Source organism: Oncorhynchus nerka, linkage group LG7, assembly GCF_034236695.1.
Source record: "Oncorhynchus nerka isolate Pitt River linkage group LG7, Oner_Uvic_2.0, whole genome shotgun sequence".
Classification (NCBI taxonomy): domain Eukaryota; kingdom Metazoa; phylum Chordata; class Actinopteri; order Salmoniformes; family Salmonidae; genus Oncorhynchus; species Oncorhynchus nerka.
The window spans coordinates 41,552,711-41,578,305 of record NC_088402.1 but is presented as its reverse complement, the minus strand read 5'-3'; the positions used below and the strand labels follow the sequence as shown (position 1 = coordinate 41,578,305).

Sequence of the window (25,595 nt, the reverse complement as noted above, 5' to 3'; positions counted from 1 at the left end):
CCTCCTTCCTTCCTCCCTCTCTTTCTCCTCATTCCTCCCCCTCTTTCTCCTCATTCCTCCCCTCTTTCTCCTCCTCCCTCCCTCCCTCTCTTTCTCCTCCTTCCTCCCTCTCTCTCTTTCTTCCCCTTCCTCTCCCTCTCTTTCTTCCCCTTCCTCCCTCTCTTTCTTCCCCTTCCTACCCCTCTTTCTCCTCCTTCCCCCTCTCTCTCTTTCTTCCCCTTCCTCCCTCTCTCTCTTTCTTCCCCTTCCTCTCTCTCTCTTTCTTCCCCTTCCTCTCTCTCTCTTTCTTCCCCTTCCTCCCCCTCTTTCTTCCCCTTCCTCCCCCTCTTTCTTCCCCTTCCTCCCCCTCTTTCTTCCCCTTCCTCCCTCTCTTTCTTCCCCTTCCTTTTTTGGGTAGCCATAGTACCTGTGTAATTGTGAGTTTTTCTATCTGGGCCGGCGTGGGGCCTGCAGACAGACAGAATGCTGATAGGGCAGATTACACAGGGAGCGGGGGACATCCTGCCAGATAGCGTGCCTCCGCTGGTTTGGCTGATAGTCCCAGATTAAAAGTGGGGGCCATTGCCAGATAGTGAGCCCTGGGAGGGGTGATGCTGGGCCACAACACAACATCATTATCGCGGTCTGTCTTTGTGGCTCACACAGATTCTGATTTAAGGCAAAGGGAGAGGGCTATTTTGATGGCAGGGTCTTATTCAGGTGTTGAATGATTTGTGTTGTGTTGGATTTGGTGAATGTCATGACTGTCACAGAGGCATTTTAGATGTAGGGGAATTGACACACACTCTACGGGTGGATATACACACACAGACACACACATACACACACAATGTAGTGGCATTCAGATCGCAGAAACATTTTTAAAAATTCTACCCTCTCCCCAAAGATGTGTTACTGTCCCCCAGTATCTTAGTGTTTATAGTGGCATTGTTCTGAGCTCATTTGCCTATGCCAAGCCTCCGGGAGACATACACACAAACATACATAAACACATAGGCAGTGCCGGAGATGCATCAGGCAGGGACGGAGATGCATCGGGCAGGGTGCCGGAGATGCATCGGGCAGGGTGCCGGAGCTGCATCGGGCAGGGTGCCGGAGATGCATCGGGCAGGGTGCCGGAGATGCATCGGGCAGGGTGCCGGAGATGCATCGGGCAGGGTGCCGGAGATATATCGGGCAGGGTGCCGGAGATGCATCGGGCAGGGTGCCGGAGATGCATCGGGCAGGGTGCCGGAGATGCATCGGGCAGGGTGCCGGAGATGCATATGGCAGGGTGCCGGAGATGCATATGGCAGGGTGCCGGAGATGCATATGGCAGGGTGCCGGAGATGCATATGGCAGGGTGCCGGAGCTGCATCGGGCAGGGTGCCGGAGATGCATCGGGCAGGGTGCCGGAGATGCAGGATGCCTCTAACACTACACTCCTTTCCTCCCCAAGTCCGTTTTAACCCATCTTGTAGATGTTTAGAGTAATGCTGTACACTGTACTTACAGCCTGTTAACTTCCCTATCATGATTGGTTGATACCCGTTGGCTTAATCACTCAAGTCTTTTTTGTGTGTACGTACACACACGCGCGCTCGTGAGAGAGAGAGCGAGAGACAAGTAGAACAAAGAAATCCCTGCATGCTAAGGTGGATGTATTCACTGCAGATGCATAAACAGGGCTGTAGGGAAGAACAGTCCCTGGAGAAAGAGACAGGGAGGGAGGGAGAGAGGGAGAGATTGATTCATACACACTCTCCTTCTCTGTGGTGATGCTGAGGGACTACAGCTCCACTGCCTGTCTTCAGTGATTGCGAGTAGCAGCGTAGTGCACCTTCACATCAAATCATCAAATCCCATTGTATTGGTCACATACACATGGTTAGCAGATGTTATTGGGAGTGTAGCGAAATGCTTGTGCTTCTAGATCCGACAGTGCAGCAGATTCTAACAGGTAATATCTAACAATTCCACAACAAAACCTAATACACACAATCTAGTAAAGAAATGGAATGAGAATATATAAATATAAAATATATGGATGAGCAGTGACAGAGCGGCTAAGATGCAATAGATAGTAAAGAATAGATAGTGACGGATACATTATACAGTATATGCATATGAGATGAGTAATGCGAGATATGCTAACATTCTTAAAGTGGCATTATTAAAGTGACTGGTGTTCCATTTATTAAAGTGGCCAATGATATCAAGTCTGTAGGTTGGCAGCCGCCTCTCTTTGCTAGTGGTGACTGTTTAACAATCTGATGGCCTTGAGATAGAAGTTGTTTTCCAATCTCTCGGTCCCAGCTGTAATGCACCTGTGCTGACCTCGCCTTCTGGGTGGAAGCGGGGTGAACAGGTTGTGGCTCGGGTGGTTATTGATCTTGATGATCTTTTTTGCCTTCCTGTGACATTGGGTGTTGTAGGTGTCCTGCAGGGCAAGTAGTTTGCCCCCGGTAATGCGTTGTGCAGATCTCACTACCCTCTGGAGAGTCCTGTGGTTGTGGGCGGTGCAGTTGCCGTACCAGGCAGATTGTGCACCTGTAAAGTTAGTGAGGGTTTTCGGTGACAAGCCACATGCCAGCTGGTCTGCGCATGCTCCGAGGACGTGGCTAGGGATGCCGTCTGGGCCAGCAGCCTTGCGAGGGTTAACACGTTTAAATGTTTTACTCACGTTGGCCACGGAGAAGGAGAGCCCACTGTCTTTGGTAGCGGGCCATGTCGGTGGCACTGTATTGTCCTCAAAACACGCAAAGAAGTTGTTTAATTTGTCTGGGAGAAAGACGTCGATGTCTGCAATGGGGCTGGTTTTCTTTTTGTAATCCGTGATTGTCTGTAGACCCTGCCACATATGTCTCGTGTTTGAGCCGTTGATTTGTGACTCCACTTTGTCTCTATAATGACACTTTGCTTGTTTTGATTGCCTTACGGTGGGAATAACTACACTGTTTGTATTCGTTCATGTTTCCAGTCGCCTTGCCATGATTAAATGCGGTGGTATGTGCTTTCAGTTTTATGCAAATGCTGCCATCAATCCACAGTTTCTAGTTAGGGAAGGTGTTAATAGTCACAGTGCGTACAACATCTCCTATACACTTGCTGATAAACTCGCTTGCTAATAAACACATATCCCAGTCCACGTGATCAAATCAATCTTGAAGCCTGGAATCCATCTGGTTAGATCAGCATTGGATAGACCTAAGCACGGGCGCTTCCTGTTTAAGTTTCTGCCTATAGTAGGGAAGCAACAAGATGGAGTCATGGTCAAATTTGCCAAAAGGAGGGCGTGGGAGGGCCTTGTATGCATCGTGGAAGTTAGAGTAGCAGTGGTCGAGTGTGTTATTCGCTCGTGTACTGCAATCAATATGCTGATATAATTAAAGTAGCTCTGTTTGCATAAAGTCCAGTGAAGTTCCTTGGTGGCCGTCTTGGTATCCGCTTGCGGGGGGATATACACGGCAGGGACGATAACCGAGGAGAGATCTCTTGGGAGGTAATACGGTCTGCATTTGATTGTGAGGAATTCTAGGTCAGGTGAACAAAAGGATTTGAGTTATTGTATGTTGTTACAATTACACCATGAGTTAATCGTGAAACATACACCCATGCCCTTCTTCTTACCAGAGAGATGTTTGTTCCTGTCGGCGCGATGCACTGGAAATCTGTTGGCTGTACGGACACTGACAGCATGTCCCCAGCTAGCCATGTTTCCGTGAAACAGAGTATGTTACAATCCCGGATATCTCTTTGGAAAGCAACTTTTGCCCTAATTTCGTTGACTTTGTTGACTAGGGACTAGACATTATACTTGGAAGCGAGTAATATACTTGGAAGCGGTGGGTGGTGTGCGCGGATCCGAAGCCTCACTAGAAGATCCTCTGCTACGACGGCGTTGTTTTGGGTCGGCCTCTGGAATCAGCTCAAATGCCCTGGGAGGTGCAGACAAAGGATCAGCTTTGCAGAAGTCATATTCCTAGTAGTAATGGTTGTGCTGGTAAGTTGCCGTCTCTCTGATATCCAATAGTTCTTCCTGGCTGTATGTAATAACACTTAAGGTTTTCTGGGCTAACAATATAAGAAATAATACATAAAAAATTCAATACTGCACAGTTTCCTAAGGACTTGAAGTGAAGCTGCCATCTCTATCGTCGCCATCTTATTCATGTTTGTTTGCTGCGTCAAGATGGCAGGCACGTGCAACTGTGGAACACGGAGGCCATTTTGTGCCAAATTGTATTAATTGCCTGCAATAGAGCCGCCGCCACCACATCGTCTTCTTTTGTTTTCACAATATAAATGTTTTATACTGCAACTTGGTTGGTTACGTGAGTATAGAATCCACGTGCAACTGTGGAGGCGGGAGCCATTTTGTGCCACTGTCGCATAGCTGTCTTTTTTTGTCATATTTATACTGCACCTTTGTGTACACCACCTGCGTAGACACCTGCCAGAACTGAGCCACCACACCATGTAGCTTCATTATCTTCCACACCTTGAAAAAAAATCTGTTCAAATGAAAGGGATTGGATCTGTTTGTCTGTCTTCCCCTCCATGTCATTTTGTGGATGCGATCTATGATGAGGCTGTTAAGGCTGTGGTGTTGCTCATCTGTCTGGCTAGCCATGGGGTTCGGGCCTTGATTACAGTGGAACCCTGAAGGCCATAACCTCAGTCTATTGCCTGTGGAAATGAGGCTTGGTCTGCCGCAGCCAATTCGGTCTCCTGTCAGCATCCATCTCCCATTCCGACACACGCACACACACACACACACACACACACACACACACACACACACACACACACACACAAACACTCTCCTCTCAGCATCAATTTCCTTTCATTCAAACAGGGTCAACCCCATGGACACACACCAGCTGCTTTCAGACTGGACGGGAAACTAGATATTAGAGTGCGTTTGTGTTTAGGTGTGTGTGGGGGGGGTCAGTGTGTGTGTGCCGGTGCAAGATGGAATGTGCGTGTCATTTTGTGTGTTTGGTATGTGCATTACTACGTTGGTCTATAGAACTACACCCCTGTCCTTTCCAAGTGTGTGTTTTCTTCACACTCTATATTTCTGTTTTTGCAACTACACTACCAGGGTGTGTAGTGGTTTAACCTCTTGCCTCTACTTGGGACGCTTGCGTCCCAACTAGAGCTCTGGAAATGCAAATGCGCTACGCTAAATGCTAATAGTATTAGTTAAAACTCAAAAGTTCATTAAAATACCATGCAGGGTATCAAGACTGGTTTAAAGCTACATTGGAAGATGGTTTAAAATGCGCGACAGCATGAGAATGCTATTATAGATAGTTTAATACACTAAAACAGAAAAGCTTGGTGTGTAAACAAAATAATTAGCATTTGGTTTAACAATTCACAATAAAATAGAAAACAGGTTACCTTTGGTTTAATGTTCACCCTCGGATGTGTGTTAGTGGTTTAATGTTCTCCTTGAGTGTGCTATGGTTTAATGTTCTATGTAGACAGGCAACAGCGATTTAGTGGTCGTAAGGCAACCCTCAGATTTAATGTTCTTCCTCGTTCTTTGTAATGCTGTTTAGTTTAATTTCTCCATCATGAGAAGTGTTATGGCACTATTAGATGTCCCATAAACACTGTTAGTGGTCTTAATTCTCGATCAAGTGTGTTAGTGGTTTAATGCCAAGAATCGTTAGTGGTTTAACAAAGACTGTGTGATTAGTGGTTTAATGCGATTTCAAACGTTAGTGTGTTAGTTTTAATGTTCTTCAGTGTGTTAGTGGTTTAATTTCTCCCTCTAAGTACGTTTGTTTAATGCTCCCTAGGTAGTGTGTTAGTGGTTTAATGTTCTCCCTCGGAGTGTGTTAGTGGTTTAATATCTAACCCTCTTGGATTAAATCGGTGTTTGGTTTAATGTTCTCCCTTGGTTCAACCAAGTCAGAGTGTGTGTTAGTGGTTAGTGGTTTAATGTTCTCCTTCGTAGAGTGTGTTAGTGGTTTAATGTTCTCCCTTGGAGTGTGTTAGTGGTTTAATTTTCTCCTCAGAGTGTGTTAGTGGTTTAATGTTCCCCTTCGGAGTGTGTTAGTGGTTTAATGTCCACCTTCGGAGTGTGTTAGTGGTTTAATGTTCTCCCTCGGAGTGTGTTAGTGGTTTAATGTTCCATCTTCTGGAGTGTGTTAGTGGTTTAATGTTCTCCATTGGAGTGTGTTAGTGGTTTAATAACCCTTGGAGTGTGTTAGTGGTTTAATGTTCTCCATTGGAGTGTGTTAGTGGTTTAATGTTCACCCTTGGAGTGTGTTAGTGGTTTAATGTTCTCCATTGGAGTGTGTTAGTGGTTTAATGTTCTCCCTCGCAGTGTGTTAGTGGTTTAATGTTCTCCTTGGTGTGTGTTAGTGGTTTAATGTTCTCCTCGGAGTGTGTTAGTGGTTTAATGTTCTCCCTCGGAGTGTGTTAGTGGTTTAATGTTCTCCTCGGAGTGTGTTAGTGGTTTAATGTTCTCCTTGGAGTGTGTTAGTGGTTTAATGTTCTCCCTCGGAGTGTGTTAGTGGTTTAATGTTCTCCTCGGAGTGTGTTAGTGGTTTAATGTTCTCCTCGGAGTGTGTTAGTGGTTTAATGTTCTCCCTCGGAGTGTGTTAGTGGTTTAATGTTCTCCCTCGGAGTGTGTTAGTGGTTTAATGTCCTCCTTCGGAGTGTGTTAGTGGTTTAATGTTCTCCTCGGAGTGTGTTAGTGGTTTAATGTCCTCCTTCGGAGTGTGTTAGTGGTTTAATGTTCTCCCTCGGAGTGTGTTAGTGGTTTAATGTTCTCCTCGGAGTGTGTTAGTGGTTTAATGTCCTCCCTAGCAGTGTGTTAGTGGTTTAATGTCCTCCCTCGGAGTGTGTTAGTGGTTTAATGTTCTCCCTCGGAGTGTGTTAGTGGTTTAATGTCCTTCCTCGGAGTGTGTTAGTGGTTTAATGTTCTCCCTCGGAGTGTGTTAGTGGTTTAATGTCCTCCCTCGGAGTGTGTTAGTGGTTTAATGTCCAACTTCGGAGTGTGTTAGTGGTTTAATGTTCTCCCTCGGAGTGTGTTAGTGGTTTAATGTTCTCCCTCGGAGTGTGTTAGTGGTTTAATGTTCTCCCTCGGAGTGTGTTAGTGGTTTAATGTTCTCCCTCGGAGTGTGTTAGTGGTTTAATGTTCTCCTCGGAGTGTGTTAGTGGTTTAATGTTCTCCTCGGAGTGTGTTAGTGGTTTAATGTTCTCCCTCGGAGTGTGTTAGTGGTTTAATGTCCTCCCTCGGAGTGTGTTAGTGGTTTAATGTTCTCCCTCGGAGTGTGTTAGTGGTTTAATGTTCTCCCTCGGAGTGTGTTAGTGGTTTAATGTTCTCCCTCGGAGTGTGTTAGTGGTTTAATGTTCTCCTCGGAGTGTGTTAGTGGTTTAATGTTCTCCCTCGGAGTGTGTTAGTGGTTTAATGTTCTCCTCGGAGTGTGTTAGTGGTTTAATGTTCTCCTCGGAGTGTGTTAGTGGTTTAATGTTCTCCCTCGGAGTGTGTTAGTGGTTTAATGTTCTCCCTCGGAGTGTGTTAGTGGTTTAATGTTCTCCCTCGGAGTGTGTTAGTGGTTTAATGTTCTCCCTCGGAGTGTGTTAGTGGTTTAATGTTCTCCCTCGGAGTGTGTTAGTGGTTTAATGTTCTCCCTCGGAGTGTGTTAGTGGTTTAATGTTCTCCCTCGGAGTGTGTTAGTGGTTTAATGTCCTCCCTCGGAGTGTGTTAGTGGTTTAATGTTCTCCCTCGGAGTGTGTTAGTGGTTTAATGTTCTCCCTCGGAGTGTGTTAGTGGTTTAATGTTCTCCTCGGAGTGTGTTAGTGGTTTAATGTTCTCCTCGGAGTGTGTTAGTGGTTTAATGTTCTCCCTCGGAGTGTGTTAGTGGTTTAATGTTCTCCCTCGGAGTGTGTTAGTGGTTTAATGTTCCCCTCGGAGTGTGTTAGTGGTTTAATGTCCACCTTCGGAGTGTGTTAGTGGTTTAATGTTCTCCCTCGGAGTGTGTTAGTGGTTTAATGTCCATCTTCGGAGTGTGATAGTGGTTTAATGTTCTCCATTGGAGTGTGTTAGTGGTTTAATGTCCACCCTTGGAGTGTGTTAGTGGTTTAATGTTCTCCATTGGAGTGTGTTAGTGGTTTAATGTCCTCCCTCGGAGTGTGTTAGTGGTTTAATGTTCTCCATTGGAGTGTGTTAGTGGTTTAATGTTCTCCCTCGGAGTGTGTTAGTGGTTTAATGTTCTCCTTGGAGTGTGTTAGTGGTTTAATGTTCTCCCTCGGAGTGTGTTAGTGGTTTAATGTTCTCCTCGGAGTGTGTTAGTGGTTTAATGTTCTCCTTCGGAGTGTGTTAGTGGTTTAATGTTCTCCTTCGGAGTGTGTTAGTGGTTTAATGTTCTCCCTCGGAGTGTGTTAGTGGTTTAATGTTCTCCCTCGGAGTGTGTTAGTGGTTTAATGTTCTCCTTCGGAGTGTGCTAGTGGTTTAATGTTCTCCCTCGGAGTGTGTTAGTGGTTTAATGTTCTCCCTCGGAGTGTGTTAGTGGTTTAATGTCCACCTTCGGAGTGTGTTAGTGGTTTAATGTTCTCCCTCGGAGTGTGTTAGTGGTTTAATGTCCAACTTCGGAGTGTGTTAGTGGTTTAATGTTCTCCCTCGGAGTGTGTTAGTGGTTTAATGTCCTCCCTCGGAGTGTGTTAGTGGTTTAATGTCCTCCCTAGCAGTGTGTTAGTGGTTTAATGTCCTCCCTCGGAGTGTGTTAGTGGTTTAATGTTCTCCCTCGGAGTGTGTTAGTGGTTTAATGTCCTTCCTCGGAGTGTGTTAGTGGTTTAATGTTCTCCCTCGGAGTGTGTTAGTGGTTTAATGTCCTCCCTCGGAGTGTGTTAGTGGTTTAATGTTCTCCTCGGAGTGTGTTAGTGGTTTAATGTTCTCCCTCGGAGTGTGTTAGTGGTTTAATGTTCTCCCTCGGAGTGTGTTAGTGGTTTAATGTTCTCCCTCGGAGTGTGTTAGTGGTTTAATGTTCTCCCTCGGAGTGTGTTAGTGGTTTAATGTTCTCCTCGGAGTGTGTTAGTGGTTTAATGTTCTCCCTCGGAGTGTGTTAGTGGTTTAATGTTCTCCCTCGGAGTGTGTTAGTGGTTTAATGTTCTCCCTCGGAGTGTGTTAGTGGTTTAATGTTCTCCCTCGGAGTGTGTTAGTGGTTTAATGTTCTCCCTCGGAGTGTGTTAGTGGTTTAATGTTCTCCTTCGGAGTGTGTTAGTGGTTTAATGTTCTCCCTCGGAGTGTGTTAGTGGTTTAATGTTCTCCCTCGGAGTGTGTTAGTGGTTTAATGTTCTCCTCGGAGTGTGTTAGTGGTTTAATGTTCTCCCTCGGAGTGTGTTAGTGGTTTAATGTTCTCCTCGGAGTGTGTTAGTGGTTTAATGTTCTCCCTCGGAGTGTGTTAGTGGTTTAATGTTCTCCTCGGAGTGTGTTAGTGGTTTAATGTTCTCCTCGGAGTGTGTTAGTGGTTTAATGTTCTCCTCGGAGTGTGTTAGTGGTTTAATGTTCTCCCTCGGAGTGTGTTAGTGGTTTAATGTTCTCCCTCGGAGTGTGTTAGTGGTTTAATGTTCTCCTTCGGAGTGTGTTAGTGGTTTAATGTTCTCCCTCGGAGTGTGTTAGTGGTTTAATGTTCTCCCTCGGAGTGTGTTAGTGGTTTAATGTTCTCCCTCGGAGTGTGTTAGTGGTTTAATGTCCACCCTCGGAGTGTGTTAGTGGTTTAATGTTCTCCCTCGGAGTGTGTTAGTGGTTTAATGTTCTCCCTCGGAGTGTGTTAGTGGTTTAATGTTCTCCCTCGGAGTGTGTTAGTGGTTTAATGTTCTCCCTCGGAGTGTGTTAGTGGTTTAATGTTCTCCTCGGAGTGTGTTAGTGGTTTAATGTTCTCCCTCGGAGTGTGTTAGTGGTTTAATGTTCTCGGAGTGTGTTAGTGGTTTAATGTTCTCCTTCGGAGTGTGCTAGTGGTTTAATGTTCTCCCTTGGAGTGTGTTAGTGGTTTAATGTCCAACTTCGGAGTGTGTTAGTGGTTTAATGTTCTCCCTCGGAGTATGTGTTAGTGGTTTAATGTTCTCCATTGGAGTGTGTTAGTGGTTTAACCTCTTACCTCTACCTGGGACGCTTGCGTCCCAACTAGAGCTCTGGAAATGCAAATGCGCTACGCTAAATGCTAATAGTATTAGTTAAAACTCAAAAGTTCATTAAAATACACATGCAGGGTATCAAATTAAAGCTACACTCGTTGTGAATCCAGGCAACAAGTCAGATTTTTAAAATGCTTTTCGGCGACAGCATGAGAAGCTATTATCTGATAGCATGCACCAATACACTACAACAGAAAAGCACAGCAGGGGACGTAAACAAAATAATTAGTGGTTTAATGTACACAAACCGCACAATAAAATAGAAAACAGTCATTACCTTTCACCATCTTCTTTGTTGGCACTCCTAGATGTCCCATAAACACTATTGGGTCTTTATTTAGTGGTTTAAATCGGGCCATATAAAGCCAAGATATCGTTATATGTAGACTGTGTGGAAAAAACAATGATTTCCTAACGTCATTTTTTAAAATTCAAAAAGTGGTTTCGAAATACGTTTGTAATGCTACTTTAGGTATTAGTAAACGTTAATGCGATAAAAATCATCCGTAGGCGATGTACATATCATTAGCTGTCGTCTTGGAAAAAATTTCAGGAGAGAGCTCTTCCGGAATGATCTGGGTGGTTTAATGTTCCCTCTTTCGGTTCAACCAAGAATCAAAGAGGATTAAATTGGTTTAAGATACTCGACTGCATGGGGATGCTGTGGGAGTTGAATGCTCGGTCTTATCTAATTCGGCTCACTGTTAACAATTGCTGGAAGTGGCGCAAGGATATTTATTTCCATTTTCTGTGATCAGGTTTTCCTGCGCTTTCCGATGTAACGCACGTTATGTAATAGCCACAGTCGTGATTTAACCAGTTTTAAAAACGTCCGAGGGTTTCCTATACACACATTCTAACCATATGAACGTACTATATTCCTGGCATGAGTAGCAGGGCGCTGAAATGTTGCGCGATTTTTAACAAAATGTTCAAAAAAGTAGAGGGTAGGAGCAACTAGTTAATGTCCACCCTCGGAGTGTGTTAGTGGTTTAATGTTCTCCCTCGCAGTGTGTTAGTGGTTTAATGTTCTCCTTTGGTGTGTGTTAGTGGTTTAATATTCTCCCTCGGAGTGTGTTAGTGGTTTAATGTTCTCCCTCGGAGTGTGTTAGTGGTTTAATGTTCTCCCTCGGAGTGTGTTAGTGGTTTAATGTTCTCCCTCGGAGTGTGTTAGTGGTTTAATGTTCTCCATTGGAGTGTGTTAGTGGTTTAATGTCCATCCTCGGAGTGTGTTAGTGGTTTAATGTTCTCCTCGCAGTGTGTTAGTGGTTTAATGTTCTCCTTTGGTGTGTGTTAGTGGTTTAATGTTCTCCTCGGAGTGTGTTAGTGGTTTAATGTTCTCCTCGGAGTGTGTTAGTGGTTTAATGTTCTCCCTCGGAGTGTGTTAGTGGTTTAATGTTCTCCCTCGGAGTGTGTTAGTGGTTTAATGTTCTCCTTCGGAGTGTGTTAGTGGTTTAATGTTCTCCCTCGGAGTGTGTTAGTGGTTTAATGTTCTCCCTCGGAGTGTGTTAGTGGTTTAATGTTCTCCCTCGGAGTGTGTTAGTGGTTTAATGTTCTCCTTCGGAGTGTGTTAGTGGTTTAATGTTCTCCTCGGAGTGTGTTAGTGGTTTAATGTTCTCCCTCGGAGTGTGTTAGTGGTTTAATGTTCTCCCTCGGAGTGTGTTAGTGGTTTAATGTTCTCCTCGGAGTGTGTTAGTGGTTTAATGTTCTCCCTCGGAGTGTGTTAGTGGTTTAATGTTCTCCTCGGAGTGTGTTAGTGGTTTAATGTTCTCCCTCGGAGTGTGTTAGTGGTTTAATGTTCTCCCTCGGAGTGTGTTAGTGGTTTAATGTTCTCCCTCGGAGTGTGTTAGTGGTTTAATGTTCTCCCTCGGAGTGTGTTAGTGGTTTAATGTTCTCCCTCGGAGTGTGTTAGTGGTTTAATGTTCTCCTCGGAGTGTGTTAGTGGTTTAATGTTCTCCTTCGGAGTGTGTTAGTGGTTTAATGTTCTCCCTGGAGTGTGTTAGTGGTTTAATTTTCTCCTCAGAGTGTGTTAGTGGTTTAATGTCCACCTTCGGAGTGTGTTAGTGGTTTAATGTCCACCTTCGGAGTGTGTTAGTGGTTTAATGTTCTCCCTCGGAGTGTGTTAGTGGTTTAATGTCCAACTTCGGAGTGTGTTAGTGGTTTAATGTTCTCCCTCGGAGTGTGTTAGTGGTTTAATGTTCTCCCTCGGAGTGTGTTAGTGGTTTAATGTTCTCCCTCGCAGTGTGTTAGTGGTTTAATGTTCTCCTTTGGTGTGTGTTAGTGGTTTAATATTCTCCCTCGGAGTGTGTTAGTGGTTTAATGTTCTCCCTCGGAGTGTGTTAGTGGTTTAATGTTCTCCCTCGGAGTGTGTTAGTGGTTTAATGTTCTCCTCGGAGTGTGTTAGTGGTTTAATGTTCTCCCTTGGAGTGTGTTAGTGGTTTAATGTTCTCCTTGGAGTGTGTTAGTGGTTTAATGTTCTCCCTCGGAGTGTGTTAGTGGTTTAATGTTCTCCCTCGGAGTGTGTTAGTGGTTTAATGTTCTCCCTCGGAGTGTGTTAGTGGTTTAATGTTCTCCCTCGGAGTGTGTTAGTGGTTTAATGTTCTCCTTGGAGTGTGTTAGTGGTTTAATGTTCTCCCTTGGAGTGTGTTAGTGGTTTAATGTTCTCCTCGGAGTGTGTTAGTGGTTTAATGTTCTCCCTCGGAGTGTGTTAGTGGTTTAATGTTCTCCCTCGGAGTGTGTTAGTGGTTTAATGTTCTCCCTCGGAGTGTGTTAGTGGTTTAATGTTCTCCTCGGAGTGTGTTAGTGGTTTAATGTTCTCCCTCGGAGTGTGTTAGTGGTTTAATGTTCTCCCTCGGAGTGTGTTAGTGGTTTAATTTTCTCCCTCGGAGTGTGTTAGTGGTTTAATGTTCTCCCTCGGAGTGTGTTAGTGGTTTAATGTTCTCCCTCGGAGTGTGTTAGTGGTTTAATGTTCTCCCTCGGAGTGTGTTAGTGGTTTAATGTCCAACTTCGGAGTGTGTTAGTGGTTTAATGTTCTCCCTCGGAGTGTGTTAGTGGTTTAATGTTCTCCATTGGAGTGTGTTAGTGGTTTAATGTTCTCCTCTTGGAGTGTGTTAGTGGTTTAATGTTCTCCATTGGAGTGTGTTAGTGGTTTAATGTCCACTCCTCGGAGTGTGTTAGTGGTTTAATGTTCTCCTCGGAGTGTGTTAGTGGTTTAATGTTCTCCTCGGTGTGTGTTAGTGGTTTAATGTTCTCCCTCGGAGTGTGTTAGTGGTTTGGTTTAATGTTCTCCCTCGGAGTGTGTTAGTGGTTTAATGTTCTCCCTCGGAGTGTGTTAGTGGTTTAATGTTCTCCCTCGGAGTGTGTTAGTGGTTTAATGTTCTCCCTTGGAGTGTGTTAGTGGTTTTAATGTCCACCCTCGGAGTGTGTTAGTGGTTTAATGTTCTCCCTCGGCAGTGTGTTAGTGGTTTAATGTTCTCCTTTGGTGTGTGTTAGTGGTTTAATGTTCTCCCTCGGAGTGTGTTAGTGGTTTAATGTTCTCCTCGGAGTGTGTTAGTGGTTTAATGTTCTCCCTCGGAGTGTGTTAGTGGTTTAATGTTCTCCATTGGAGTGTGTTAGTGGTTTAATGTTCCCTTGGAGTGTGTTAGTGGTTTAATGTTCTCCCTCGGAGTGTGTTAGTGGTTTAATGTTCTCCCTCGGAGTGTGTTAGTGGTTTAATGTTCTCCTTCGGAGTGTGTTAGTGGTTTAATGTTCTCCTCGGAGTGTGTTAGTGGTTTAATGTTCTCCCTCAGAGTGTGTTAGTGGTTTAATGTTCTCCCTCGGAGTGTGTTAGTGGTTTAATGTTCTCCCTCGGAGTGTGTTAGTGGTTTAATGTTCTCCTCGGAGTGTGTTAGTGGTTTAATGTTCTCCCTCGGAGTGTGTTAGTGGTTTAATGTTCTCCCTCGGAGTGTGTTAGTGGTTTAATGTTCTCCCTCGGAGTGTGTTAGTGGTTTAATGTTCTCCTCGGAGTGTGTTAGTGGTTTAATGTTCTCCCTCGGAGTGTGTTAGTGGTTTAATGTTCTCCTCGGAGTGTGTTAGTGGTTTAATGTTCTCCTTCGGAGTGTGTTAGTGGTTTAATGTTCTCCTCGGAGTGTGTTAGTGGTTTAATGTTCTCCTGGAGTGTGTTAGTGGTTTAATGTTCTCCCTCAGAGTGTGTTAGTGGTTTAATGTTCTCCTTCGGAGTGTGTTAGTGGTTTAATGTTCCACCTTCGGAGTGTGTTAGTGGTTTAATGTTCTCCCTCGGAGTGTGTTAGTGGTTTAATGTCCCTTCGGAGTGTGTTAGTGGTTTAATGTTCTCCCTCGGAGTGTGTTAGTGGTTTAATGTTCTCCTCGGAGTGTGTTAGTGGTTTAATGTTCTCCCTCGGAGTGTGTTAGTGGTTTAATGTTCTCCTTTGGTGTGTGTTAGTGGTTTAATGTTCTCCCTCGGAGTGTGTTAGTGGTTTAATGTTCTCCCTCGGAGTGTGTTAGTGGTTTAATGTTCTCCCTCGGAGTGTGTTAGTGGTTTAATGTTCTCCTTGGAGTGTGTTAGTGGTTTAATGTTCTCCCTTGGAGTGTGTTAGTGGTTTAATGTTCTCCTTGGTGTGTGTTAGTGGTTTAATGTTCTCCCTCTGGAGTGTGTTAGTGGTTTAATGTTCTCCCTCGGAGTGTGTTAGTGGTTTAATGTTCTCCCTCGGAGTGTGTTAGTGGTTTAATGTTCTCCTCGGAGTGTGTTAGTGGTTTAATGTTCTCCATTGGAGTGTGTTAGTGGTTTAATGTTCTCCCTCGGAGTGTGTTAGTGGTTTAATGTTCTCCCTCGGAGTGTGTTAGTGGTTTAATGTTCTCCTCGGAGTGTGTTAGTGGTTTAATGTTCTCCCTCGGAGTGTGTTAGTGGTTTAATGTTCTCCTCGGAGTGTGTTAGTGGTTTAATGTTCTCCTCGGAGTGTGTTAGTGGTTTAATGTTCTCCTTCGGAGTGTGTTAGTGGTTTAATGTTCTCCTCGGAGTGTGTTAGTGGTTTAATTTTCTCCTCGGAGTGTGTTAGTGGTTTAATGTTCTCCTCGGAGTGTGTTAGTGGTTTAATGTTCTCCTTCGGAGTGTGTTAGTGGTTTAATGTTCTCCCTCGGAGTGTGTTAGTGGTTTAATGTTCTCCATTGGAGTGTGTTAGTGGTTTAATGTTCTCCTTGGAGTGTGTTAGTGGTTTAATGTTCTCCTTGGTGTGTGTTAGTGGTTTAATATTCTCCCTCGGAGTGTGTTAGTGGTTTAATGTTCTCCTTGGAGTGTGTTAGTGGTTTAATGTTCTCCCTCGGAGTGTGTTAGTGGTTTAATGTCCTCCCTCGGAGTGTGTTAGTGGTTTAATGTTCCCTCAGAGTGTGTTAGTGGTTTAATGTTCTCCCTCGGAGTGTGTTAGTGGTTTAATGTTCTCCTCGGAGTGTGTTAGTGGTTTAATGTTCTCCCTCGGAGTGTGTTAGTGGTTTAATGTTCTCCTTCGGAGTGTGTTAGTGGTTTAATGTTCTCCCTCGGAGTGTGTTAGTGGTTTAATTTTCTCCCTCGGAGTGTGTTAGTGGTTTAATGTTCTCCTCGGAGTGTGTTAGTGGTTTAATGTTCTCCTTCGGAGTGTGTTAGTGGTTTAATGTTCTCCTCGGAGTGTGTTAGTGGTTTAATGTCTCCTTCGGAGTGTGTTAGTGGTTTAATGTTCTCCCTCGGAGTGTGTTAGTGGTTTAATGTTCTCCATTGGAGTGTGTTAGTGGTTTAATGTTCACCCTCGGAGTGTGTTAGTGGTTTAATGTTCTCCATTGGAGTGTGTTAGTGGTTTAATGTTCCACCCTTGGAGTGTGTTAGTGGTTTAATGTTCTCCTTGGAGTGTGTTAGTGGTTTAATGTTCTCCTTGGTGTGTGTTAGTGGTTTAATGTTCTCCCTCGGAGTGTGTTAGTGGTTTAATGTTCTCCCTCGGAGTGTGTTAGTGGTTTAATGTTCTCCCTCGGAGTGTGTTAGTGGTTTAATGTTCTCCATTGGAGTGTGTTAGTGGTTTAATGTCCACCCTCGGAGTGTGTTAGTGGTTTAATGTTCTCCCTCGCAGTGTGTTAGTGGTTTAATGTTCTCCTTTGGTGTGTGTTAGTGGTTTAATATTCTCCCTCGGAGTGTGTTAGTGGTTTAATGTTCTCCTCGGAGTGTGTTAGTGGTTTAATGTTCTCCTCGGAGTGTGTTAGTGGTTTAATGTTCTCCATTGGAGTGTGTTAGTGGTTTAATGTCCACCCTTGGAGTGTGTTAGTGGTTTAATGTTCTCCCTTGGTGTGTGTTAGTGGTTTAATATTCTCCCTCTGAGTGTGTTAGTGGTTTAATGTTCTCCCTCGGAGTGTGTTAGTGGTTTAATGTTCCACCCTCGGAGTGTGTTAGTGGTTTAATGTTCTCCCTCGGAGTGTGTTAGTGGTTTAATGTTCTCCATTGGAGTGTGTTAGTGGTTTAATGTTCACCCTTGGAGTGTGTTAGTGGTTTAATGTTCTCCTCGGAGTGTGTTAGTGGTTTAATGTTCTCCCTCGGAGTGTGTTAGTGGTTTAATGTTCTCCATTGGAGTGTGTTAGTGGTTTAATGTCCACCCTTGGAGTGTGTTAGTGGTTTAATGTTCTCCTTGGTGTGTGTTAGTGGTTTAATGTTCTCCCTCGGAGTGTGTTAGTGGTTTAATGTTCTCCCTTGGAGTGTGTTAGTGGTTTAATGTTCTCCTCGGAGTGTGTTAGTGGTTTAATGTCTCCCTCGGAGTGTGTTAGTGGTTTAATGTCCTCCCTCAGAGTGTGTTAGTGGTTTAATGTTCTCCCTCGGAGTGTGTTAGTGGTTTAATGTTCTCCCTCGGAGTGTGTTAGTGGTTTAATGTTCTCCCTCGGAGTGTGTTAGTGGTTTAATGTTCTCCTTCGGAGTGTGTTAGTGGTTTAATGTTCTCCTCGGGGTGTGTTAGTGGTTTAATGTTCTCCCTCGGAGTGTGTTAGTGGTTTAATGTTCTCCTCGGAGTGTGTTAGTGGTTTAATGTTCTCCTCGGAGTGTGTTAGTGGTTTAATGTTCTCCTCGGAGTGTGTTAGTGGTTTAATTTTCTCCTCGGAGTGTGTTAGTGGTTTAATGTTCTCCCTCGGAGTGTGTTAGTGGTTTAATGTTCTCCTTCGGAGTGTGTTAGTGGTTTAATGTTCTCCTCGGAGTGTGTTAGTGGTTTAATGTCCAACTCGGAGTGTGTTAGTGGTTTAATGTTCTCCTCGGAGTGTGTTAGTGGTTTAATGTTCTCCATTGGAGTGTGTTAGTGGTTTAATGTCACCCTTGGAGTGTGTTAGTGGTTTAATGTTCTCCATTGGAGTGTGTTAGTGGTTTAATGTCCACCCTTGGAGTGTGTTAGTGGTTTAATGTTCTCCTTGGAGTGTGTTAGTGGTTTAATGTTCTCCTTGGAGTGTGTTAGTGGTTTAATGTTCTCCCTCGGAGTGTGTTAGTGGTTTAATGTTCCCCTCGGAGTGTGTTAGTGGTTTAATGTTCTCCCTCGGAGTGTGTTAGTGGTTTAATGTTCTCCATTGGAGTGTGTTAGTGGTTTAATGTCCACCCTCGGAGTGTGTTAGTGGTTTAATGTTCTCCCTCGCAGTGTGTTAGTGGTTTAATGTTCTCCTTTGGTGTGTGTTAGTGGTTTAATGTTCTCCCTCGGAGTGTGTTAGTGGTTTAATGTTCTCCCTCGGAGTGTGTTAGTGGTTTAATGTTCTCCCTCGGAGTGTGTTAGTGGTTTAATGTTCTCCATTGGAGTGTGTTAGTGGTTTAATGTTCTCCCTTGGAGTGTGTTAGTGGTTTAATGTTCTCCTCGGAGTGTGTTAGTGGTTTAATGTTCTCCTTGGAGTGTGTTAGTGGTTTAATGTTCTCCCTTGGAGTGTGTTAGTGGTTTAATGTTCTCCCTCGGAGTGTGTTAGTGGTTTAATGTTCTCCATTGGAGTGTGTTTGGTTTAATGTCACCCTCGGAGTGTGTTAGTGGTTTAATGTTCTCCTCGAGTGTGTTAGTGGTTTAATGTTCTCCTTTGGTGTGTGTTAGTGGTTTAATATTCTCCCTCGGAGTGTGTTAGTGGTTTAATGTTCTCCTCGGAGTGTGTTAGTGGTTTAATGTTCTCCTCGGAGTGTGTTAGTGGTTTAATGTTCTCCATTGGAGTGTGTTAGTGGTTTAATGTCCACCCTTGGAGTGTGTTAGTGGTTTAATGTTCTCCCTTGGTGTGTGTTAGTGGTTTAATATTCTCCCTCTGAGTGTGTTAGTGGTTTAATGTTCTCCCTCGGAGTGTGTTAGTGGTTTAATGTTCTCCTTCGGAGTGTGCTAGTGGTTTAATGTTCTCCCTCGGAGTGTGTTAGTGGTTTAATGTTCTCCCTTGGAGTGTGTTAGTGGTTTAATGTTCTCCCTCGGAGTGTGTTAGTGGTTTAATGTTCTCCCTTGGAGTGTGTTAGTGGTTTAATGTTCTCCTCGGAGTGTGTTAGTGGTTTAATGTTCTCCCTCGGAGTGTGTTAGTGGTTTAATGTTCTCCCTCGGAGTGTGTTAGTGGTTTAATGTTCTCCCTCGGAGTGTGTTAGTGGTTTAATGTTCTCCCTCGGAGTGTGTTAGTGGTTTAATGTTCTCCTCGGAGTGTGTTAGTGGTTTAATGTTCTCCTCGGAGTGTGTTAGTGGTTTAATGTTCTCCCTCGGAGTGTGTTAGTGGTTTAATGTTCTCCTCGGAGTGTGTTAGTGGTTTAATGTTCTCCTCGGAGTGTGTTAGTGGTTTAATGTTCTCCCTCGGAGTGTGTTAGTGGTTTAATGTTCTCCCTCGGAGTGTGTTAGTGGTTTAATGTTCTCCCTCGGAGTGTGTTAGTGGTTTAATGTTCTCCCTCGGAGTGTGTTAGTGGTTTAATGTTCTCCCTCGGAGTGTGTTAGTGGTTTAATGTTCTCCTCGGAGTGTGTTAGTGGTTTAATGTTCTCCCTCGGAGTGTGTTAGTGGTTTAATGTTCTCCCTCGGAGTGTGTTAGTGGTTTAATGTTCTCCATTGGAGTGTGTTAGTGGTTTAATGTCCTCCCTTGGAGTGTGTTAGTGGTTTAATGTTCTCCATTGGAGTGTGTTAGTGGTTTAATGTCACCCTTGGAGTGTGTTAGTGGTTTAATGTTCTCCTCGGAGTGTGTTAGTGGTTTAATGTTCTCCTTGGAGTGTGTTAGTGGTTTAATGTCCACCCTCGGAGTGTGTTAGTGGTTTAATGTTCTCCCTCGGAGTGTGTTAGTGGTTTAATGTTCTCCATTGGAGTGTGTTAGTGGTTTAATGTTCACCCTTGGAGTGTGTTAGTGGTTTAATGTTCTCCTCGGAGTGTGTTAGTGGTTTAATGTTCTCCTCGGAGTGTGTTAGTGGTTTAATGTTCTCCATTGGAGTGTGTTAGTGGTTTAATGTTCACCCTTGGAGTGTGTTAGTGGTTTAATGTTCTCCTTGGTGTGTGTTAGTGGTTTAATGTTCTCCCTCGGAGTGTGTTAGTGGTTTAATGTTCTCCCTCGGAGTGTGTTAGTGGTTTAATGTTCTCCCTCGGAGTGTGTTAGTGGTTTAATGTTCTCCCTCGGAGTGTGTTAGTGGTTTAATGTTCTCCTCGGAGTGTGTTAGTGGTTTAATGTTCTCCCTCGGAGTGTGTTAGTGGTTTAATGTTCTCCCTCGGAGTGTGTTAGTGGTTTAATGTTCTCCCTCGGAGTGTGTTAGTGGTTTAATGTTCTCCTTCGGAGTGTGTTAGTGGTTTAATGTTCTCCCTCGGAGTGTGTTAGTGGTTTAATGTCCTCCCGGAGTGTGTTAGTGGTTTAATGTTCTCCCTCGGAGTGTGTTAGTGGTTTAATGTTCTCCATTGGAGTGTGTTAGTGGTTTAATGTCCTCCCTTGGAGTGTGTTAGTGGTTTAATGTTCTCCCTCGGAGTGTGTTAGTGGTTTAATGTTCTCCCTCGGAGTGTGTTAGTGGTTTAATGTCCTCCTCGGAGTGTGTTAGTGGTTTAATGTTCTCCCTCGGAGTGTGTTAGTGGTTTAATGTTCTCCCTCAGAGTGTGTTAGTGGTTTAATGTTCTCCTCGGAGTGTGTTAGTGGTTTAATGTTCTCCCTCGGAGTGTGTTAGTGGTTTAATGTTCTCCCTCGGAGTGTGTTAGTGGTTTAATGTTCTCCTTCGGAGTGTGTTAGTGGTTTAATGTTCTCCCTCGGAGTGTGTTAGTGGTTTAATTTTCTCCTCGGAGTGTGTTAGTGGTTTAATGTTCTCCCTCGGAGTGTGTTAGTGGTTTAATGTTCTCCTTCGGAGTGTGTTAGTGGTTTAATGTTCTCCCTCGGAGTGTGTTAGTGGTTTAATGTTCTCCTTGGAGTGTGTTAGTGGTTTAATGTTCACCCTCGGAGTGTGTTAGTGGTTTAATGTTCTCCTTCGGTGTGTGTTAGTGGTTTAATGTTCTCCTCGGAGTGTGTTAGTGGTTTAATGTTCTCCTCGGAGTGTGTTAGTGGTTTAATGTTCTCCTCGGAGTGTGTTAGTGGTTTAATGTCCTCCTCGGAGTGTGTTAGTGGTTTAATGTTCTCCTCGGAGTGTGTTAGTGGTTTAATGTTCTCCTTCGGAGTGTGCTAGTGGTTTAATGTTCTCCCTCGGAGTGTGTTAGTGGTTTAATTTTCTCCTCGGAGTGTGTTAGTGGTTTAATGTTCTCCTCGGAGTGTGTTAGTGGTTTAATGTTCTCCTTCGGAGTGTGTTAGTGGTTTAATGTTCTCCTCGGAGTGTGTTAGTGGTTTAATGTCCAACTTCGGAGTGTGTTAGTGGTTTAATGTTCTCCTCGGAGTGTGTTAGTGGTTTAATGTTCTCCATTGGAGTGTGTTAGTGGTTTAATGTTCTCCCTTGGAGTGTGTTAGTGGTTTAATGTTCTCCATTGGAGTGTGTTAGTGGTTTAATGTCCACCCTTGGAGTGTGTTAGTGGTTTAATGTTCTCCTTGGAGTGTGTTAGTGGTTTAATGTTCTCCTTGGTGTGTGTTAGTGGTTTAATGTTCTCCCTCGGAGTGTGTTAGTGGTTTAATGTTCCCCTCGGAGTGTGTTAGTGGTTTAATGTTCTCCTCGGAGTGTGTTAGTGGTTTAATGTTCTCCATTGGAGTGTGTTAGTGGTTTAATGTCCACCCTCGGAGTGTGTTAGTGGTTTAATGTTCTCCTCGCAGTGTGTTAGTGGTTTAATGTTCTCCTTTGGTGTGTGTTAGTGGTTTAATGTTCTCCTCGGAGTGTGTTAGTGGTTTAATGTTCTCCCTCGGAGTGTGTTAGTGGTTTAATGTTCTCCTCGGAGTGTGTTAGTGGTTTAATGTTCTCCATTGGAGTGTGTTAGTGGTTTAATGTCCACCCTTGGAGTGTGTTAGTGGTTTAATGTTCTCCCTTGGTGTGTGTTAGTGGTTTAATATTCTCCCTCTGAGTGTGTTAGTGGTTTAATGTTCTCCTCGGAGTGTGTTAGTGGTTTAATGTCCTCCCTCGGAGTGTGTTAGTGGTTTAATGTTCTCCTCGGAGTGTGTTAGTGGTTTAATGTTCTCCATTGGAGTGTGTTAGTGGTTTAATGTTCACCCTTGGAGTGTGTTAGTGGTTTAATGTTCTCCCTCGGAGTGTGTTAGTGGTTTAATGTTCTCCTCGGAGTGTGTTAGTGGTTTAATGTTCTCCTTGGAGTGTGTTAGTGGTTTAATGTTCTCCCTTGGAGTGTGTTAGTGGTTTAATGTTCTCCCTTGGTGTGTGTTAGTGGTTTAATGTTCTCCCTCGGAGTGTGTTAGTGGTTTAATGTTCTCCTGGAGTGTGTTAGTGGTTTAATGTTCTCCCTCGGAGTGTGTTAGTGGTTTAATGTTCTCCCTCGGAGTGTGTTAGTGGTTTAATGTTCTCCCTCGGAGTGTGTTAGTGGTTTAATGTTCTCCCTCGGAGTGTGTTAGTGGTTTAATGTTCTCCTCGGAGTGTGTTAGTGGTTTAATGTTCTCCCTCGGAGTGTGTTAGTGGTTTAATGTTCTCCTTCGGAGTGTGTTAGTGGTTTAATGTTCTCCCTCGGGGAGTGTGTTAGTGGTTTAATGTTCTCCCTCGGAGTGTGTTAGTGGTTTAATGTTCTCCCTCGGAGTGTGTTAGTGGTTTAATGTTCTCCTTCGGAGTGTGTTAGTGGTTTAATGTTCTCCTTCGGAGTGTGTTAGTGGTTTAATTTTCTCCCTCGGAGTGTGTTAGTGGTTTAATGTTCTCCCTCGGAGTGTGTTAGTGGTTTAATGTTCTCCTTCGGAGTGTGTTAGTGGTTTAATGTTCTCCTCGGAGTGTGTTAGTGGTTTAATGTCCCCTCGGAGTGTGTTAGTGGTTTAATGTTCTCCTCGGAGTGTGTTAGTGGTTTAATGTTCTCCATTGGAGTGTGTTAGTGGTTTAATGTTCACCCTTGGAGTGTGTTAGTGGTTTAATGTTCTCCATTGGAGTGTGTTAGTGGTTTAATGTTCTCCTTGGAGTGTGTTAGTGGTTTAATGTTCTCCATTGGAGTGTGTTAGTGGTTTAATGTTCTCCCTTGGTGTGTGTTAGTGGTTTAATGTTCTCCCTCGGAGTGTGTTAGTGGTTTAATGTTCCCCCTCGGAGTGTGTTAGTGGTTTAATGTTCTCCCTCGGAGTGTGTTAGTGGTTTAATGTTCTCCATTGGAGTGTGTTAGTGGTTTAATGTCCACCCTCGGAGTGTGTTAGTGGTTTAATGTTCTCCCTCGCAGTGTGTTAGTGGTTTAATGTTCTCCTTTGGTGTGTGTTAGTGGTTTAATGTTCTCCTCGGAGTGTGTTAGTGGTTTAATGTTCTCCCTCGGAGTGTGTTAGTGGTTTAATGTTCTCCCTCGGAGTGTGTTAGTGGTTTAATGTTCTCCATTGGAGTGTGTTAGTGGTTTAATGTCCACCCTTGGAGTGTGTTAGTGGTTTAATGTTCTCCATTGGAGTGTGTTAGTGGTTTAATGTTCTCCTCGGAGTGTGTTAGTGGTTTAATGTTCTCCTTGGAGTGTGTTAGTGGTTTAATGTTCTCCCTCGGAGTGTGTTAGTGGTTTAATGTTCTCCTTGGAGTGTGTTAGTGGTTTAATGTTCTCCTCGGAGTGTGTTAGTGGTTTAATGTTCTCCCTCGCAGTGTGTTAGTGGTTTAATGTTCTCCTTTGGTGTGTGTTAGTGGTTTAATATTCTCCCTCGGAGTGTGTTAGTGGTTTAATGTTCTCCCTCGGAGTGTGTTAGTGGTTTAATGTTCTCCCTCGGAGTGTGTTAGTGGTTTAATGTTCTCCATTGGAGTGTGTTAGTGGTTTAATGTCCACCCTGGAGTGTGTTAGTGGTTTAATGTTCTCCCTTGGTGTGTGTTAGTGGTTTAATGTTCTCCTCTGAGTGTGTTAGTGGTTTAATGTTCTCCTCGGAGTGTGTTAGTGGTTTAATGTTCTCCTTGGAGTGTGTTAGTGGTTTAATGTTCTCCATTGGAGTGTGTTAGTGGTTTAATGTTCTCCTTGGTGTGTGTTAGTGGTTTAATGTTCTCCTCGGAGTGTGTTAGTGGTTTAATGTTCTCCCTTGGAGTGTGTTAGTGGTTTAATGTTCTCCCTCGGAGTGTGTTAGTGGTTTAATGTTCTCCCTCGGAGTGTGTTAGTGGTTTAATGTTCTCCCTCGGAGTGTGTTAGTGGTTTAATGTTCTCCCTCGGAGTGTGTTAGTGGTTTAATGTTCTCCCTCGGAGTGTGTTAGTGGTTTAATGTTCTCCCTCGGAGTGTGTTAGTGGTTTAATGTTCTCCCTCGGAGTGTGTTAGTGGTTTAATGTTCTCCCTCGGAGTGTGTTAGTGGTTAATTAATTCTCCCTCGGAGTGTGTTAGTGGTTTAATGTTCTCCCTCGGAGTGTGTTAGTGGTTTAATGTTCTCCTCGGAGTGTGTTAGTGGTTTAATGTTCTCCTTCTGGAGTGTGTTAGTGGTTTAATGTTCTCCTCGGAGTGTGTTAGTGGTTTAATGTTCTCCCTCGGAGTGTGTTAGTGGTTTAATGTTCTCCCTCGGAGTGTGTTAGTGGTTTAATGTTCTCCTCGGAGTGTGTTAGTGGTTTAATGTTCCAATTCGGAGTGTGTTAGTGGTTTAATGTTCTCCTCGGAGTGTGTTAGTGGTTTAATGTTCTCCATTGGAGTGTGTTAGTGGTTTAATGTCCACCCTTGGAGTGTGTTAGTGGTTTAATGTTCTCCATTGGAGTGTGTTAGTGGTTTAATGTTCTCCCTTGGAGTGTGTTAGTGGTTTAATGTTCTAGTGGTTTAATTGGAGTGTGTTAGTGGTTTAATGTTCTCCTTGGAGTGTGTTAGTGGTTTAATGTTCTCCTCGGAGTGTGTTAGTGGTTTAATGTTCTCCCTCGGAGTGTGTTAGTGGTTTAATGTTCTCCCTCGGAGTGTGTTAGTGGTTTAATGTTCTCCATTGGAGTGTGTTAGTGGTTTAATGTCCACCCTCGGAGTGTGTTAGTGGTTTAATGTTCTCCCTCGCAGTGTGTTAGTGGTTTAATGTTCTCCTTTGGTGTGTGTTAGTGGTTTAATATTCTCCCTCGGAGTGTGTTAGTGGTTTAATGTTCTCCCTCGGAGTGTGTTAGTGGTTTAATGTTCTCCCTCGGAGTGTGTTAGTGGTTTAATGTTCTCCATTGGAGTGTGTTAGTGGTTTAATGTTCCACCCTTGGAGTGTGTTAGTGGTTTAATGTTCTCCCTTGGAGTTAGTGGTTTAATGTTCTCCTCTGAGTGTGTTAGTGGTTTAATGTTCTCCTCGGAGTGTGTTAGTGGTTTAATGTTCTCCCTCGGAGTGTGTTAGTGGTTTAATGTTCTCCCTCGGAGTGTGTTAGTGGTTTAATGTTCTCCTTGGAGTGTGTTAGTGGTTTAATGTCCTCCCTTGGAGTGTGTTAGTGGTTTAATGTTCTCCCTCGGAGTGTGTTAGTGGTTTAATGTTCTCCTCGGAGTGTGTTAGTGGTTTAATGTTCTCCATTGGAGTGTGTTAGTGGTTTAATGTTCACCCTCGGAGTGTGTTAGTGGTTTAATGTTCTCCTTGGAGTGTGTTAGTGGTTTAATATTCTCCCTCGGAGTGTGTTAGTGGTTTAATGTTCTCCCTGGAGTGTGTTAGTGGTTTAATGTTCTCCTCGGAGTGTGTTAGTGGTTTAATGTTCCACCCTCGGAGTGTGTTAGTGGTTTAATGTTCTCCCTCAGAGTGTGTTAGTGGTTTAATGTTCTCCCTCGGAGTGTGTTAGTGGTTTAATGTTCTCCCTCGGAGTGTGTTAGTGGTTTAATGTTCTCCCTCGGAGTGTGTTAGTGGTTTAATGTTCTCCTTCGGAGTGTGTTAGTGGTTTAATGTTCTCCCTCGGAGTGTGTTAGTGGTTTAATCTCCCTCGGAGTGTGTTAGTGGTTTAATGTTCTCCCTCGGAGTGTGTTAGTGGTTTAATGTTCTCCTTCGGAGTGTGTTAGTGGTTTAATGTTCTCCCTCGGAGTGTGT

The 25,595-nt window shown here is 44.0% G+C and overlaps 1 protein-coding gene across 1 annotated transcript in view; it reads left to right on the top strand.

Moving 5' to 3' along the window:
- LOC135572643 (ephrin type-A receptor 7-like) overlaps nucleotides 1-1,448 on the top strand; it is a 163,931-nt gene extending 162,483 nt beyond the window's left edge. The window contains exon 7 of the mRNA XM_065021066.1: nucleotides 887-1,448. Within this exon, the coding sequence (XP_064877138.1) occupies nucleotides 887-1,448 (562 nt within the window). The remainder of the gene's footprint in view (nucleotides 1-886) is intronic.
- Nucleotides 1,449-25,595: the final 24,147 nt, after the last annotated feature.